This window comes from Molothrus ater, chromosome 2 (genome assembly GCF_012460135.2).
Source record: "Molothrus ater isolate BHLD 08-10-18 breed brown headed cowbird chromosome 2, BPBGC_Mater_1.1, whole genome shotgun sequence".
Classification (NCBI taxonomy): Eukaryota; Metazoa; Chordata; class Aves; order Passeriformes; family Icteridae; genus Molothrus; species Molothrus ater.
Window position 1 is genome coordinate 8973320 of NC_050479.2, and position 12190 is coordinate 8985509.

General features: G+C 36.4%; 1 protein-coding gene across 1 annotated transcript in view; it reads left to right on the forward strand.

The window, feature by feature from the left end:
- RPGR (retinitis pigmentosa GTPase regulator) overlaps positions 1 to 12190 on the forward strand; it is a 39840-nt gene that overhangs the window by 8204 nt on the left and 19446 nt on the right. The window contains exons 3-6 of the mRNA XM_054518642.1: positions 1118 to 1210; positions 3793 to 3855; positions 5352 to 5510; positions 6979 to 7128. Coding sequence (XP_054374617.1) covers positions 1118 to 1210; positions 3793 to 3855; positions 5352 to 5510; positions 6979 to 7128 — 465 coding nt within the window. The remainder of the gene's footprint in view (positions 1 to 1117; positions 1211 to 3792; positions 3856 to 5351; positions 5511 to 6978; positions 7129 to 12190) is intronic.

The window sequence follows — 12190 nt, forward strand, 5'->3', positions numbered from 1 at the left end:
AATTTCTGTCTAGGATGACAATGTTAACATGGAATCTAATGCACAAAGCTCTGCAGACCTTCAGAAGTAAAAAATGTCCTTTTATTTGTTGTAAAAGGGTGGGAGTTTGGGGAGAGGATGTTGTTTTGTTGTGGTTTTTTTTTTTTTTTTGATAAATCAGTTTCTATTGTTTTGCAAAGATTTCTGTTGGAACAAGGGTTTTTTTTTCCAGTGGAAACTTTACAGCTTGACAAGGTGTGATAATTTAAAAAATGAAATTAAATTAGTTCATTTTAAGATATTGTCAGTAGTCAGTTTTGGCTAATTTTCATCCTGGATGATAAAATTCTCATCTGTTCATATATACCATCCTCAGATAAAGCACTGGTTTTTCAGAATTATAAGAGTTCATTGTTTGCAATGGTCAAACATGCAAGTCCAATGACACACCATAGGAATTTCTGAAAGGTGATTCTAGCATTGTCCCTGTTGAACATTTGTAACCTAATGTCTGCATTTAGGTTTACAAAACTCTCTGACTGCGTGGTGGCTTTACACATTCTGTCTTTATATGCAAAATAACAAATTAATGCAGTTTGTGAAAATTTATCAGAAACTACATTTGATAGAAATGCATGTTTGTAAATCATTTTAAGACATTTAGCAGTAAAAGAAATATCCCACCCTAAACAATCAAAGAAGCCAAATATTACAAATCTGTACTTGTATTTATCAAATAGCTGCATTATTCATTCATGTCTCTGAAGTAAAAGATGTCGGTGCTCAGTTAGATGTGCTTTTATTTTATAAAGGGGCTTATAGATACTGGGGTTTCTGGACTGCAGGGTCTGCCCAAAAGTACATCTTGTTTTCTGAAGAGCGCTTCATCTGTGCTGTAATTAAAGATAAGGATGTTTCTTCTTCTGGCTGGGGATTTCTTACTTAAACAATCCAATTACTATTTTGAACTGTAAAATCACAAGGATATTAATTATTGTTTACACTTATGTACTGAATTGCCTAAACTTAAACCTTACATTAGAAAGGAAGTAACAAGTTCATTGTGAGTGAATGACCATCTTGGCTGGAATGAGGTGTTCAAACCCTTGTATGGATTCTGTCTGTGATTTTTTTTCAGGGAAAGGTAAACTCTACATGTTCGGCAGTAACGACTGGGGCCAGTTAGGACTAGGATCAAAGAGCACTGTCAGCAAACCAACCTGTGTTAAAGGTTTGTGGGATTTTTCTTTTTATTCTTTTTTTTTTTGTCTTTTTGAAAGGAGACCCTTGTGAAAAGGTACTTCATAGGATGCAATTCCAAAATAACTGATTCTTGATTATTCTTCATCACATGTGCACATTAGTGCACAAGATCAGGAAGGTAGCTTTAAAGGATCCCTTATTGGTTTTCCATCACTTCAGATTCTGAGTCCTTTTGCATCTGAGGATTACTTCAGATACATAGAATCCTGTAATTTTTGGGGGCTCTGACTTTATGTAGTGCTTACCTATTCTCTCAAACCACATCTTCATTTTTTACTGCAGACAATAATCAGATGCTTGGTCTCTGCATGGTCTATGTGTTTGAAACCATAGTTCTAACAGCATTGTGTAACCTCTGTGTCACTATTTTCTTAGCAACTTTGTAAATGAAAAAAATCTATCAGAAACTTTTCACAAGTACTGTTACATTTTTAACAAGTATGAGAAATGCCCTAGGGGACATAAATGTTAATACATTTTTATGAGGCAGTAAAATAAATTCCTGTATCCTTTCACGTGTTTGAAAATATGTTTTCATTGCACTGTGATCTTTTTGATCTTTCCTAGCTGTTTTTATCTTGTCAAACAAAGCTGAGTCAATACTTTTCCTTATCCCTTTACTTATGTCAAGGCAGATCTATCCCATTAACACATTTCTTTTCACTATTAAATGTTTATCTTCACTCTTTCTGCCAGCGGATCGATCTGTTAGCTTATTGTTAAAAACAAATTATCCTGCTTGTTCAAACTCTGTTCTTCCTGATTTAGTTTATTCTACTGTCCTTTATTTGCTCCTGCCTCCATCTCTCTTCAGATTGAGAATGCAGCTACTATCAGGTACACATCTTCTGTCAGCCATGTGAGAGATTGATTCCTACCTTGGCTTAAATAAATTTGGTTTCAAGTTTTGGGTTTGCTGTTGAATTGCAATAGAGAATAAAAGATGAAGAGAAGATGACAGCAATTCAAACCAGACCTGGCATCCATTGAAAAAAGTCACAAGGGGGGTGTCTTTTTTTCTCTTGGCAGTAGAGAGCAGGAGGAAGTCCTGGAGCTTTTCTCACTAGCCTTTGGTCATCACTTGGCTTTGGGAATGGGGTTGCAAGGACACTTTTAATTTTCTGCTTGGAGCCAAATGCTTATGTCTGCATGTTTCTGAAAAAAAAAAAAATAATTCTGGGGCTTGGTTAGAGATTAATGACATTGGTTATGAAAAATCACCAGCAATATTGTAAATATAGCTTGTTTCATAACATAAAATTGGTTAGCCTAAGTGGGAGGCAGTTTAGGGAGCACAGGCTTCTGGAGAGCTGATTAAGACCATCTCTGAAGAGTGTTGGGACATAAAGATTGTAGGAAGAAACCACCATTGGAAATGTTATGGTTCCACCCTGATGGTAGTGGTAGGTGTTGGATAGAGCAAGCAAGAACCTGAATTAGGACAAATTAAGTTTGTGTCTGTGTGACAGACCAGGGGCAGTTCATGCTTAAGTTGATAGATTTGTTTGGTGACTTGGCAGAAGGCACCTTAATCTGAGTGTTAAAGAGCTGATGAAAGCTGATCTGGAAGGGTTGAAAAAGGGTTTGTGAAAGGGATGATTGTTGTTGGCTTTGTTATGGACTAGTGCAGTGGAAAAGCAATTAAAGATTTATTATGTAAAAATAATCCTGGTTTAGAGCATTGTGTAGGGGACATGGACATGACTGAGAGAAGATAATTTGTTGACAATGAACAGTAACTGGAGCAAGGATGGAAAATTCTGGGAGATATTTTTCCTCTCTATTTCTGAAAGGGAGTACACTTCTCACAGGAGAAGAGGAGCCTCTGTATTTTTCTCTCTTTCCCACCAAAATAACTCCTGACTCCCCTCACATTCATTCCCAGTCTTTCAAAGTGACCAGACTGCAGAGAAGTGCATGCCATGGCACTCTCATTGCTGCTAACTCAGCTGAAATGGAGACAGGATGACACATGCAAAAAATACAGGCACTAGTCCAGGTAGGGCTGCCCTTGGCAGTTGAGATCAGTGATCAGGGAGTGATCAGAGCACAGCTCAAAAGGGATGGGAGCACAACAAAGGGAGGTAGGGATGGTGAGACAAAGGAACAGGATGGTTTCAAAGATTTACAATAGTGGGAAAAGTCTAAGGGAGAAGTAACAATAGCACTGTTAATGAAAACTGAAGACAGCTTAAATCATTAATTTTATTCTACAACTTAATATATTCTTTGGCAAAGAATATATATATGATATATTTGCCATATAAATGGCAAATTCCAGGGACTGTGGAACTGGGGTGAAGTAACCATCATCAAGTTAATTTGAATGTTTTAAGTTTTTAAGGTCTGACCTATTTTTTTATCTTGGAGGAATACTGATTTGATAAGTCATGTGCTAGATTCAAGTGGGCAACGAATTTTGTAATAATTCTGTTCATAAAAATGTGAAAAGAAGAAATCAGAGCTCCCTCTAGAGCATAGAACATGTTGTTGTTGAACCAACTATCAGCTTGTTTATAACATCCCCTCCTCTTTGGTTTTAATTCTTAGCTTTAAAACCAGAAAAACCAAAATTTGCTGTTTGTGGAAGAAACCACACTTTAGTTTACACAGGTATGTAACCTCTATTTCATACATAATCAAGATGCATTTCTTCCTTTGCTTTCATGCAAATCTATATTAGGAACCCCAGAAGTGTTGAAGAAGGAAAAAAAATTAAGAGGGCTTCTAAAACTCAGGGGTTTGACATCCAGTTCTTAGAATTCAGAATTTTTTAGAATTTTTAAATTTATTCTGAGCAAATGCATTTATAAACTAATGTTAGATAGTAGTTTCCTAATAATAGATATATGGAAAAATTTCTTGCTGGCATTTGAGGTGTGGTTAACAAATATGAATATTTCCTTTAAGCCCTGTAAAGATATATTGTTATTTTTATATACATCTGTACTCAAATTTACCTTTGATAAATAATCTTTATTAGTGTGAAGTTATATATTTGAATAAATATAGAACTGAAAGTTTTCAAGTCTTCAAATTTTCCTGCATTTTTGGTTACACAACATAGTCTGCTATTTCAATGACAAGTTGCTTTATTAAACTATAAATAAATAAACTATAAATGTGAACTTAAAAATAAATTTGTAGAGACACAGTATACAGAGAATTTATGAAGGTTCTTGTCATGCTTCTATAATTTATGTAATGGAATAGCCATCTCTGTGGTTGCAATCCTTTAGCTTTCAGTAATGTTGTAAAGGGGATTGTTTGATTATTTGGAGGTTTATATACATGGGGACCCTGAACACTGTAAATAAGATTGTTAGAATAAAATAGAACATATTAATAACAATTGAGTATGCAAGTTTGCAAAGGGTAAATATTACTCACCTTTGGTGTACACACTGGCTAGATAATTTCTGGCCATTATATGTCAGTTTATTTATCACATTTATGTCTGGGTTTCTGTTATTAATAGGATGTATCTGTTTCTTCATAGATGAGCACTTTAGGTGTGAAACATACTAAAATTAAAAGTATAAATCTTAAAGTTCTCTAAAGTTGAAGATATCTGTCATCAGTGTTAAATTCAAGATTCTAGAAAAAGCACCTGATTAATTAAATTGGAAGTTACTTAAATATTAAAATAAGTAAAATATTTCTAATAAAAAACTAAGTAGAAATATATTTCATTCACAGTACTCAAAACTATCAAGTTATTAATTTCTCTAATTTACATGGTAATGTGACATCATACACCCTTTTCCTCCCACTTAATCTGAAAATATACATTGTTTGTGGAAGGAGCTGCTTCTGGTTGCCAGGGCTACTGGTAGTCATTTTCTCAGAGCTCTTGCAGAACTTCCAATCACATTTATTTTTACATCAGTCTCCAGAATAGTGGGAAATGCAGCAAGGTCTTTAGGAACTTCTGCTCCAAGTGTGTGCAGGAAAACATTGCTAGCTGCAACAGAAACTGCTAATTTCAGCTGGAGGGTGTTTCAGGGCAATAGACCCTGATGTTTTTGTGATGTTTTTTCCAGTTGAAAATTAAATCACTTGTTCTGGTTTCTTCTTTCTCTGTATTGCCTGTGCTTTTCTGTATGCAGAAAAAGGAAATGTCTATGCTGCTGGAGGTAACAGTGAAGGCCAGTTGGGATTAGGTGACACAGAGGAAAGGACCACATTCCATTTAATTAGCTTTTTCACCAACCAACACAAGATCAAGCAACTATCAGCTGGGTCATACACCTCAGCAGCAGTAACTGGTGAGAACAAATGCTAATAAAATCTATTTATGTGTGTCCAGCCTGGTTCCAGGAAGACATTTAATCCAGCATTCTGTCTGCATGTGTGGGTGCATTTTCTATCCTCACTGTCTTCTTTCCTTGGTAGCCACAGTCATTTTTTGATAGTCAATTTCCTATTTTAACAGTCTGGTAAGGGGTGTGTGTCTCAATAACTTCTCAGAGATTTTGTGAAAGTTTAGTAGAAATCCTTACAGAGGAGGAATGGTATGAATACCATCAAAATGGAAAAAATCTTCAGTTTATTTCCAGGGAAAGCAGCTACAAAACATGAATCCTATGGAAAATAAGTATCTTTAATGCCACCTGTTACTGCAGCTATTGCAATCCATTGGCTCAGGCTGCACTGCTGTGTCATTCCTTACTAATTCTGGGAGAGGCTGAGCCTCTCACCTGTTTCTCAGGTGGCAGAATTATACCAATTATACATCACAACAGGCTGAAATCCACACAGTTATAATACTTCCAGTCACTGGATGGGTGCTCCTTTACTACCCTATAATGCAATTTTTCATGTCTCGCTGTAAAGCAGTTTTTTCGGTACCTGTTTAGGGTAAGTTATTGAGGCTGTAATTTCAGAACTTGGAGAGATGCTAGCCTGCTTGTTTGGTTTGGGGGGTTTTTATGCCAATTGCTGATATTCTCCTGAGTTTTTTAGATTTTTGGGACAATTTTGAATTATTTTAACTCCTAACACTACCTCAGTAGTGCTGTAGGTGGTACTTTTTTATTCACAACTTATTTACCGCCAATAAGAAATACACATAGAGAAGACTTTATAAGATTTTATCTCTTCTAGAAGAATCTACAGACTTTTCATGTTGTTCACTGCCTTTTTTTTGGTTTTTTTTTTTTCTTTTACTATTGCCAGTGGTGTTTGTTTCAATAGAAGCTGGTCTTAATAAACCTGGAACATCTACTGTTGTTGTTTAAGGAGAGCAAAATGAAGCTGGTCAATATAACCACCTGTAAGGAGAACTGAAAGATAAAGCATGAATAATTGGGATGCCTACCAAAGTCAGAGCAGAGAATAAGTTTGGAAGAATGAGAAAGGGGTGACTTACACCTAGAAATGAGAAGATGCCTTAAATTCACTGTAATATTTACATACTGATCTCTGGCAACTGAATTGTCTCACTCAGTCTCTTCCTCTTTCTGAAGGACTTTTTTTACATAGTATTTTTTCTGTTGGTCTTTATGGCCTAATGTTGGTTATGTGTAAGTGTTCTGAGTCACTTTTGAAAAGCTTAGGAAATACCCTCTTATTTCCAATTCCTTTTTGCATTGAGCTAAATTATCATTTATATCCTTGAAATCATGACATTCACTTGTATCATATGGAGAGTTTCTGAAGTACTCTTCAATAAATAGATTAACTTTTTATTAATTTTTGTTTTAAATCTATTAACTATCTGTGTCTTCATTTCAGAGGATGGGCAGCTCTTTGTGTGGGGTGATAATTCAGAAGGGCAGATTGGCCTGGCCAGTGAAGCCTCTGTCAGTGTCCCCTGCAAAGTGGATATTGGAAAACCTGTTTCCTTTGTGTCCTGTGGATATTATCATTCTGCCTTGATTACAGGTAAGAGAATGGGAATAGAGGTTAGTGGAGACAAGACAGTGCTTTTCAAATAGTTGTTTGAAACTTGATACCCTATAATTGTTAAAAACTGCCGTGGGACAGAAAGCCTCCCATGTAGTTTTGCATCACAGAGAAAAAACTTGCAGTTCATTTTCTGCATTTGCACATTGTTGTGTGGAAGTATATGAGAAAGAATGAAATATCTTATTACAGTTTGTTTTTGTAAAGGTTATTGCATATATTGTGGATTAAAACTATGATTTCAAAAATTCAACTTTTTTTGAGGGTTTTTTGTTTTGATGATCAAATAATAAACTTTATCTTCTCTAGAAATATCAATATTGAACTGAGATGCTATGTTATGAGAAAAAATTAATCTTGTTAGAAGTAAAAGATTGTTTTCCAATTTTGTTTTTCAGTCTTAAATTTAAGTTTTGAAATAATTTAAACTGGCAGTGTGTGATATGAGGAGAAGCAATGCTGCAGTGAGCTGATGTCTGCTCTCCAAACCAAACCACCTCCCTATTGCTTTCCAACTCTCTCTTCCCAACTCTCCATTGGTTTCCAAAGTGAAGATTCCACTCACCTTTTAATAATGCCAGTATGGATGAATTATCAGCCAGTATTGATGGCATTATGTATGAGCAGCTATGAATTCCTCTCAGCCATATAGATTTACATTATTAAACTTTACTGTTTGGTCCCCTTAGAGTAATTAAAGATTTCAAAGGATCGATAGTTTTGATTGTAAAGCTTTTAATAGGTACCCAGGAGCTATTCCATCAGATACCTTTCCCAGATTACTTGATAAATGTTACTTTTCCTCATAAAATATCTTTATTGCTCTCTGAGAACATGCTGTTAACAGAATGAGAGCTTGCTACGGTGCACAAATATTAATTAGGCTGGTAGTGTGCAACTTTTTATTACAAATGCTTTATTACAGTAAATGAATTAAGTGTCTGGGACTGATCAGGACCTCAGCATCTGTTAGGAAAAGTACAGCTTCCTGGACTCAGAATAAATGGGAGAAAAAAGATACTTTCTTCAAGGATGTAATAGTAATGTGTGCATCTCTGCCTTTGAGCCAAGAGCTGAAGGTCCAGCTGTGCAGCAGGATGTCACAAAAGTTCTTATTAGTAGAAGGGTTGAGGACAAGCATCTGAGAGTAAAGAGAGAACAGTGTGTGTCAAGTGCCCTAAGGAAGTGGAAACTTTTGATGGAAGGGGATAAGAAAAAAAGGCTTAGGCTTGTACCTGGCTAAGAAAAATGGAGCTTCTTAAAATATTGATAGGAAGAATGAACTGGTTATCACCTGTGAAAATGAGGAGTTTGTGAACCTATTACTACTTAAACAGGTCTGAGTATGAGATGGAAAATCTTAATTTTTAGCCTTAATATCTGCAAGTCCTGCATGAATTCAGTCTATGTCACTAAAGCTACTGACACATGCATGGCATTCTTTGTGGTGAAAGCATAAATTTTTTTATTACTTTCTTTGGGCCCCTTGCCATCAGTTTTATTTGACTGATACTTCAGCTGCTATAAAAATTTAACACTGGGCATCCAAGTACTTTTGCAGAATCGATTTTCTGTTGCATTACTGTCAGTGTATAGCTACACAGTGTTTAAAAATTAGCTTTATGCATTTTTTCTGAGTATACCATAGTCACAGGATGTGTTACTTACCAGTTATTAGAATACTACAGAATTACCACATTTTGATTTTTAAGCATGAAATAATACACTCTCTTTAATAGTGTAACATGCTTGCAGAATTTCAAACTTGGTAGATGCTGTCAGACTGAACTGATGAGCATGGCACCATATGGCTCCCTTTCTTAATATGTTTGTGTTTGACATAAGGTGTGTGCTGGCTGAAAAACCTGTTGGGAACACAGGCATATCTGGGTTAAAACTAAAAGGTGACTCATGAGGACACTAGAAAACATAGTGTGGACACAGAGTGCCCTCTCCAGGGCAGGATGGTCATTAATACGAGAGTATTGAATAAAAGAGTGGTGAAGTATGGACTTCAGCTTTTTTTTTCCTTTTAAAATGAAGTTCTTATTTTTTTTGACATTGCTGGATTTTAGATTCTTTTTAGTAGACTTTTAACTTTAAGGTGGTTAACTGCTATAAAGACAAGAGCAATGCCTCTTATAGTTCCAAAAAGTGATGTCACCCTTCTTCCTTCTGCTTTCTAGAAGGCCTTCTTTGCAGACAATTTAACTGCTGAACTTGTGTCACCTGTATTCTGCCATGTACACGTGGACTCCACTGATGCCAAAGTGGTTGCAGAATAGAAGAACAGAATAAATCCTGAATATTTTAAATAAAAAACCCACTTCTGAAATTTAGATTAGGCATATAGGCCTGTGCCTATATGCACAGGCAATGGCTAACTCAATTCTATATGCAAATTGGGAACTAGTCTGATTAATCAGTTCATATTTGAAAGATGATTGATTGCTCCCCTTCCCTCTCCTTCGCATTTGTCAAAGCGTTCCACTGAAAAGAAGTTCTTAATCTGTAGCTTCCAGCTCTCTTCAGGATTTTTCAGTGTGTTTTCTTTCCTTTCTTTTTGCAGACTTTGGACATTGTGTCCCAGTATCAGGGTTATGCCTCAAGCAAATCAACAGAGAAATAAACTGCTGGGAGAGTGTAGCAACAATTTTGAGCACTTACACAGATCTTTCCTTGACTTTCCTTTGATCACACACTCAGGAGGGGACAATTTTTCAGGAAGCATTAATCTTGGCAAGCATGTACAGCTCATTTGTCCACTGCAGGAGATGGAGAGCAGGAAAAGCTGATGTATCTCACCACTGCTTGGCTTCTACAGCAGAATTAGATGTGTGGAGATAGAAAGGAATTGAATATATTAGACCCCTCCTAGTGTTTCCCCTGCCTGAATTGTAACTGTAATCAAGGTCAAGATAGATTCTTACTGAGAAGATGTCTTTTCATAAAGAGTTTTGCAGGTTCCTTGAATCCTTTTTTTAATATATTTTGTCATTATTTTTAAGGACTGGTTTAAGAATCATTCATCCCACAAACACTTCCAAGCTCTGAATTTCAGTGTTTGAGACAGTTTTAACCAATTTGGTCTTGATAAATATTTATTTTCTTCTTCATTTATTCAAGAAATGTTAGCGTTATCCATTTCTTTTGTCCATTCATTTTTGTCCCTCATTTGCCACCAGCCAGATCTCTTATCTATGCACTCAAATGCACATTTTCCTTTGAGGGACATTTTCCAATCACTTGTCCATTTTCTTGATGTGCTCCCGTGACTTTAAATTTACTGATACAGAAAATCACATTAGGGAAAGTTCAACATGTGAGAGTGTGACTGATATGAGAGGAACAAATTAAATAACCAGGTTTTGTTGTGAACAGAGTGTCCTTAAAATTCAGGTGTACTCCACACAGTACATCATGTCCTCAGCATGCAGATGCACTCAAAATTTATCTGGGTTTGACTGGGTTCTGTTCATGCTTGATTGCTATTTTTCATAGTTTTTAGACCATTATTTGCCTAAAAGGGATATGTAATGTATTCAAAAATTGCTTTGGTAAATGGTTTTATCTTTGTTAGCTGGATTATTAAGTGGAAAAAATGTAATAAACTTGATGAGTTTGGGAGGCTTGGCCATTTGAATCTCTAATCCTCTTAATTAGATAATGATTGGATTAATTTTTTCAGTGCAATAGTGTTTAAAAAGAACTGCTGGTCTCTTCAAAGAGAACTGCATAAGTAGTTATCTCCCAAGTGATTTTGGGGTTTTTTAAACTTGTTTTTAGAAATATATGGCTGATCTAAGAGTATTGAAAAAATATTTACCTTCCAAAAAATACAGGGTTCTTTTTGTAGCTTTTTTTTTTCTTTCCACTTAGGATGCTTAAAATCTCTTTTTTGTCAGCAGAATGTTTTGGTTACAGAAAACCTCACATTGCAGTTGATTTTTATCTTTTTAATTGAGCTACTGTCTAAGAACAGAAAATTGATGCTGGTGCAAATAAGAGCAAAGTATTTCTGCACATAGGTATAAGAATAAAATCAAAATTAAGACAGGAAATCAAACTGAACAGAGAAGCCTAAACACGGTCCTTAGGTGTAAAATTTACTTTACTAATGTACTTTTTTGCAGCTGAGGTAATTTGCTGGTTCTTAAGAAGCAGAAAAAGATTGAAATGACTGCAAAAAAAATATTAGAAAATAGGTAGAAGAATGTAAGAGAGCCTTGAGAAGATGAGGCTGCGGGGGAATCTCATCCCTGTCTGTCAGGGAGGGTCAGGGGATGGAGCAGGCTGTGCTCCGTGGTGCCCGGCAATGGGACAGGAGGAATGGGCAGGAAATGATGGCCAGAAAGTTCCACCTGAACATGAGGAAGAAATTCTCCACTATGCAGTGACCAGGCACTGGGACAGACACCCAGAGAGGGTGTGGAGTCCCCCTCACAGGAGATATTCCAGAAATGTCTGGACACAATCCTGTGCCACGTGCTTGAGCAGGTTGATTTTCCATCAAAATTCCACACAAAATTATTTTCTGTTTCAGTTCAGATTCTTATAAGCAATTCTTCATTTGACTTAAATACTGATTACAGAGGGAATTACCACCTCTCAGAAGCAGGATGTACATGGTTTTGTTTTTCCTATGGCTACATTCATTGAAGGCTAAATATTGTGATTTGGAATTTGCAGGGGACTTAAATCTAGCACCTTTGTGTCCCGTCAAAGCAGAGTGAGGGTGAGGGGCTTGGAACACAAACCCTGTGAGGAATGACTGAGGGAGCTGGGGGTGCTCAGCCTGGAGAAAAGGAGACTCAGGGGTGACCTTACCACTCCCTAAACTCCCTGAAAGGTGCCTGTGCTCAGGTGGGGCTGGTCTCTTTCTCCAGGTAACACTGACAGAACCAGAGGGCACAGTCTTAAGCTGTGCCAAGGGAAATATAGGTTGGATATCAGGAAAAGGTTTTTTACTGAAAGACTGATAAAGTTCTGGAATGGTTTGCCTGGGGAGGTGGTGGAGTCACCATCCCTGGACGTGTTTAAA